Source organism: Chrysochloris asiatica, unplaced genomic scaffold (genome assembly GCF_000296735.1).
Source record: "Chrysochloris asiatica unplaced genomic scaffold, ChrAsi1.0 scaffold00061, whole genome shotgun sequence".
In the NCBI taxonomy this organism is placed as follows: domain Eukaryota; kingdom Metazoa; phylum Chordata; class Mammalia; order Afrosoricida; family Chrysochloridae; genus Chrysochloris; species Chrysochloris asiatica.
Window position 1 is genome coordinate 1357723 of NW_006408579.1, and position 6759 is coordinate 1364481.

Below are 6759 nucleotides of genomic sequence, written 5' to 3' on the forward strand. Positions count from 1 at the left end.
TTTTATAGCAAGGAGGGGAGTGATTGACTTTTCAGTCTGGGAGCGGAGGTCCCGAGGACCATCAAGGGAGAAGAGCAGAGAGCAGGACCCTACCCAGAGAAGCAGTGATGCCTGAAATGGAGCCAGAGATGATGACGTGGAGCTATGGAGTAGCTGGAGATTTTGGATCCAGAGAGCGAGAGCGACTGTGTGCTGAAGACCTGGGGGGCTCGGGGGAAGGATTGCATGGAGGGGATTGTAGCCATGGCAATGAGACGATATACTATAGAATGAATGTAAAACTAATGTTCTCCCATGTAAACTATCACATAATTCACAATAAATAATTTTAAAAAGTCATAAATGGGTTATAAAAAAACATGGACATACCCTCCTATAAATTTGGAGTACAGATATGTTAATTTCTTAAATATCTTACAATTAATAACAAAATCACAAATAACCCAATAGGAAAAGGGTAGGGGACTCATACAAATAACTCATAGAAAAATTACAAACAATCATTAAACAAATAAAAAGCTTCTCTACCTTACTCATGATAAATAATAATAATTATAAGATATTATTTTTTAGGAGCCCCAGGGTGGTGCAAACAGTTAATGCATTTGACTGCTGAAGTAAAGGTTGGAGGTTTGAGTCCACCCAGAGAGGTCTTTGAAGAAAGGCCTGCCGGTCTTCTTCTGAAAAATCAGCCATTAAAAAACCCTGTGGAGTACAGCTCTATGTCCACACACGTGGGTGAAATAGACTCAACCATGAGGTGAAATTGACTCAACCACAGCTGGTGGTTCTGGATATTTGTGAAGGTGTAGTTAGACAGGTGCTCTCACATTCTTGGTTGGAGCTAAAGTGTTAAAATGATTAGGCATTTTTACTTTTATATGTATTGGAGATTTCTGAGAGGATTTACAAGAAAAATGTTTGAGTTCTAATGCCTGCAAGGAGTAGCCCTGAGGAAAACAGAAGAGAGGAGATGTTCATCTCCAGGACTTTTAAAAAATGTCTTGCGATGACATGGAGAGATCGAGCGTCTGGGGACTCTAGACTCAAGGAGGGAGAGGGGCTGTGTGCTGCTGGCTGAGGGGGGCAGGTTTGCAGGGTGTGCCCTTTGGTTGTTTGAATGATTATATATTCCTGAGTGCTTCCATGTACATAAAAAACAAAACAAAACAAAAAAACAGAGGGAATGGAAGCAAATGATGAAGCATGGAGGGGATTGTAGTCTATTGCAATGAAACGAAATACGATAGGATGAATGTAAAGCTGATGTTCTCCCATGTGGACTATTACTCAATTCACAATAAAAACTTAAAAAAAAACATCTTGAGTTATTTTTTCCATTGCTACGTTTACAGTTTAAAAGAGGAAAATTAATTTATATTTCAAAAATAACAGCCACAACAAAAAATAACCCAGAATTCTATTAATCTACATAGAATTCATTATTCTCACCCTCTAGATCAAGCATTAATATCCTCTGATCTGTAAGCTTGTGTGTTTCAATGGTCTTTCAAGCTCAGGTATTCCCTCAAGATACTTGCCCTTCCTGTATCAGTATTGGGAAAGACAATTATTTATTTTTGTCAGCAGAACCTCAGTTTGAAGGGTGACATGAAAAGGTCAGAAAAGGCTAGAATTGTGGGCAGCAGTGATCTTTAAGAGCTGATACAGGTATCATGGCTTCTCACTTAAAAGCTCCCAAGTAGTCATTGTCTTTCGTGCCATCCTGATAATCTTTCCTGAGCCAATGTGTTTATCACACTATCACCCTACAGCTTGTGTGTTCTTGTTTCCCTACAGCTGGCTGTATAGGATTCTGCCCTCAGTTTCTCACAAGCCCTTTGAATCCATCAATGAAGGACATATCACTCACAACTGGGATGAAGTTGATCCTGATCCTAACCAGGTAATCATACCATATTGTGAGTCAGAACTGACTCCACGGCATTTAGCAAGCACTTAACAATATATCCAACACCTTGAATATAAATATTTAAAGGGCTTGGGTTTTAGAGAAATGAGACAACATTGTAAAATAAATACTAAAGCGTATCTGGTTTTTTTCTCCAAAACTTGGATGGGAATTTTGAAATTGATTAATTTATTGTGTGTGTGCATGGCTGTGTGGGTCTGTATATATAAGATTATATCTTCCTAGCCTAATGGTACCTAGGAAGTTACAGGGTTGATTTAGACTTGGAATGAGGGTTCCAACGAGTTGAGTTAATGGAAATGATACAGGTTAGTGACAATATCTACATGCCCAGGGGTATTTTAAACTGCAGACTATTAAAAGACATGTTTAATTCTGACACAGCTGAAAAGAGATCTTGGAAGTAGGGATGGGAGGCTCAATGTAATGGATTCTGTAAATCTGATTGTGGTGACAGATTGCTATCACACTCTCTTTATCTCCATTCTTTATCTAAGAGTTTCCTTCTCATGGTCTAATGATAAGTGGGCTTTCCCTCTGGGTATCAGTATTATTTATATGGTCTTTATGCTGGGCCTGCAACATTGAGACAGACCAAAGACTATGGACTTGTCCTGTAAGCCTTTCTTTAGGCAGGCTCAGTAGTTTTCAAATTGTACATAAGAATTACCACACTGAATAATATGGACAAAATTATGTATCCTATACTTTTTGGGTGGTTTAGGGATTTTCAGAGATATTTTTGTATTTAATTTTCACCTTACCTTTTATAACCACTCTGTTCCTTTATGTAATATGAGATTTGACTGTATTTGAGAGAATTGTTAAAACTTATGTGACAATTCCCTGTGTTACCTGAAAAAAAAACCAATTAGGAACCTTATAGTTCAAATACCTTGTCCATATCCCAAACGTAAAAAGTATTAAATGTCTAACTGGCATTTGATCTGACCAGGAATCCTACACAAAGCACAGGTATCCACCCTTTATATTGTCTAATAGAAGAAGAAATCCTGTTATCAAAAACAAATGCATGTGACCATAGCTTTAACAGAAATATATTAGGACGTTTAAGATGTGACTCATTTAGGAGTCAACCGGATGCTCAGGGAATATGTGGAGACTTGGGCTTGAACTATTTATGGATCTTCATAAGATGAATGAGGGAAGCAAAAGGTCAACCAGAATGCTGCCTAACTAGTCTTACCCAGTCCTCATTTCTAACCCTAGAGAAGGGGAGAGAAAGTGATAAAATGGAATGAGATTTGGGGCCCAGAAGATATATTAGGATGACGTGAAGACAGGGTCACCAGGTTGCATGTGCAAATTATACCCCATACAAAAGTACCTTGCTTAGAGCCTTTGCACTGCACAAGACCATAAGTGGAATCCTGATCCTCATCCAGAATCTTCTAAGGAGGGGGACATTCTCAAGTGAAAGGACAAGCGGACCAGTATGGAGCAGCTAGAAGAACAGAAAATACTTCTTGAAAGAAAGACCAGCAGAAAAACAACAACAACAATATCAGTCCAATTGACTACTACAAGAACAAGCAAGTTGCTCCCCCAGGAGCCATTAAGGCAAGTGGTCTCCTCAAGCCAAACCCCCTTCCAAGACTGAAACTCAAATGGAATACACTAGCAGGCATATGGTCCTGCTGCTGACCAACTTGGTCACCAATAAGGAAGAGGGGAAAAAAACAGCAATGAAGCTATGGACAAAGTTCAACCACATTCAATAGACTTCTGTTAACCTGGTTAACCTGCAGTATGACAAGACCTGGGGACTCCTGGGCCCAGGGGTAGGGACATGGCCCCAGAGGACTAGAATGAAGTGTGAAGTATCCAGCTGATATAAAGAGAAGGGGGGATGCACAAGAACACCCACACTTGCAGATAGTACCCATTTGACCTGGCATCAATGGCTGGATGATCAGAACACGACTAGAGGAAGAAAGAAGAGGGGAAGAAAAAAAAAAAAAAAAAGGAGTAACCCACTATAAGTGGATGATCTTGACCTATGCTTGTGGATGCAGTAGGACAAAGAAGCAGACAAATATCGACAGTGAGGATCATCGCCACCCCCTTGGTACACAGGGTCGACAGGGAGGGGGAACTTAGACATTGACTACCCAAAATGAGGGGACTACAAAATCAAGAAGTGACTGGCTTGCAAGCTTTCAATAGGGAACCTAGCTCTAGAGGATACAGGGAAATGTAGAACCTCCACTGAATTGTTTCCAACCTGTCTGGATGGGGTTAATGAAAGATGATGGGGAAATGACTCCTGTGGTTCAATAGGGAATGATTGCTATCAGGTCTGACAGTGAGTGTTGAAAAAGTAAATGTAAATGTTTGGTAACAAAAGGAGGGGAGTGGCTGATTTTGCAGTCTAGGAGTGGAGATCCCTGGAACCATCAAGGGAGAAAAGCGAAGTGAGAGACTGTCCAGAGAGGCAGTGACACTAGGGATGGAGGCAGAGGCTACGACATGAGAGAAGGAGCAGCTGGGGACTCTGGACTCAGGGAGGGAGAGGGGTTAGATGCTGGAGTCCGGCGGGGCAGGGGAGGGTGGGGATAGTGGGGGGGGGGCAGGAATGTGGAGTATACCCTTTGGGTGTTTGATGATGCATGCAGGGGATTGTGATCATTGCAATGAAACAAACTACAATAGGATGAATGTAAAGATAATGTTCACCCATGTAAACTAACACATAATTCACAATAAAAAAAATAAAAATACCTTGCTTAGAGAAAGAGAAAGGGGAATGGGGTGAAATACAGTCTATGTGACCCCATGCTTCATCCTATAAAATAGTAGCACCAAAGATGCCTGCTTGCTCCTTAATATCTGTTTCCTTCACCCTTCCCCATGATTACCATTCTGACCTTGCTTTACATTTTTCCTTTCTCCTATTTTGAAATCCTGGGACACTTTCTGTATGTTGCTGTTGTTAAGTGCTGCCAAGTCACTTCTGACTCATAGTGACCCTGTATAGAGTTTCATGGAGCGCCTGGTGAGTTTGAACTGCTGACTTTGCAGTGCTTATCTTACATCACCACATCAGGACTCCACTATATAGTGGTCTCCAAATGGATTTCTTTTCTAATATTTCCTCTGCTAATCTGTGATCTTGTGCTCACTTGCATTGGACAAATGTGACTCCGCAATCAATCATGCCTCTTAAATGCTAACTCAATGAAGGTGGAAGTTTCATCTTCCTCCTGCATTGTAACCTGTCTCACCTGCTATCCTGGCTCCATTGTCCCGATATACACGCCCTGGCTGTTCTTGTGAAGTTCATCTTTTTGTCTTTTCATTTATACTTTCTTGACAAGTTAATATCTATTTCCAATTTTATGCTTCATTAATAAATCATAGTAATCTGTACTCACCACTTTCCCCCTCTTAATAACCTCTTCAAATATATGTACTCCAAAGTCTCTCCTAGATAGTCTGAGAAAATTGTATTTAGGTACCTATTTGAAAATCCTTCTCAGGTGAAGCCTGAAGAGGTATATCTTCACCTATCACAGACCCAAACCAATACTTCATCACTACCTACATTGTTTTTGGAAATCTGAAGATCTGAGAATTGTATGCCCAATTCTTTGGTCATTCAGTCCCAAGAAGGCATCATGGGATATGCTATCATCACCATCATCCTTGATACCCTCCAAGGAAGACTGGGAGGCTGTATCAGTCGAGTTTCCAGAGGAAGAGAGCCAATAAGAAAGCACACACACACGTACACATATTACACAAAAATATATGCATGTATATATGTGTGTAAAGTGATCGTAGTGGTTACGAATCGGGCTGCGAACCTTAAGGTCAGCGGTTCGAAACTACCAGCTGCACCGCGGGAGAAAGATGAGGCTTTCTACTCCCGTAAAGATTTACACCCTTGAAAACCCTATACAGGGTCGCTATGGGTCGGAACCGACTTGATGGCACATAACAACAACAACAACAACAAAGTGATTTATGGAAGTGATTATGGAAATTTTTTTTAAAGGAATTGACTCATGTAATTATTTGTAGTTGTTGTTGTTATGTGCCATAGAGTCTGTTCTGACTCATAGCAACCCTGTACAGGGTTTCTGAGACTGTAAATCTTTACGGGAGCAGAAAACCTCGGCTGTCTCCCGTGAACAGCTGGTAGTTTCGAACTGCTGACTGTGAGATTAGCAGCCCAATTCGTAACCTCTAAGCTACTAGAGCTCCTTGTAATTATGTTGTTGTTGTTATGTGCCGTCGAGTCGGTTACAAATCATAGCGATCCTGTACAGGGTTTCCAAGGCTGTAAACCTTTACGGGAGCAGAATGTCTCATCTTTCTCCCGCGGAACAGCTGGTAGTTTTGAACTGCTGACCTTGCGGTTTGCAGTCCAATTCGTAACCACCACGCTACCAGAGCTCCTTCCTTGTAATTATGGAGGCTGGCAAATTCAAACTCTGTAGGACTGACTGGTATGCTAGAAACACAAGTAAGAATTGATATTGAAGTCTTGAGTTTAACATACGTAGGACAGACTTCTTGTTGTTGTTAGGTGCCATCGATTCGGCAACCGACTCATAGTGACTTTATGCACAACAGAACGAAACACTGCCCGACCCTGGGCCAACTGCACTACTGTTGCCACGCTTGAGTCCAGCGATGATGCCACTTGACCAATCCATCTCGCTCGGGGTCTTCTTCTTTTTCTCCGACCCCCCACCTTACCAAACATGATATCCTTCTCCAGTGACTGGTCCCTCCTGACAAAATGTCCGAAGTATGAGAGACGAAGTTTGGCCATCTTGCCCTCCAAGGAGCACTCTGGC

The 6759-nt window shown here is 41.4% G+C and overlaps 1 protein-coding gene across 1 annotated transcript in view; it reads left to right on the top strand.

Moving 5' to 3' along the window:
* The window catches only part of HGD (homogentisate 1,2-dioxygenase), a 58943-nt gene that overhangs the window by 6938 nt on the left and 45246 nt on the right, over nucleotides 1-6759 (top strand). The window contains exon 3 of the mRNA XM_006864141.1: nucleotides 1801-1906. Within this exon, the coding sequence (XP_006864203.1) occupies nucleotides 1801-1906 (106 nt within the window). The remainder of the gene's footprint in view (nucleotides 1-1800; nucleotides 1907-6759) is intronic.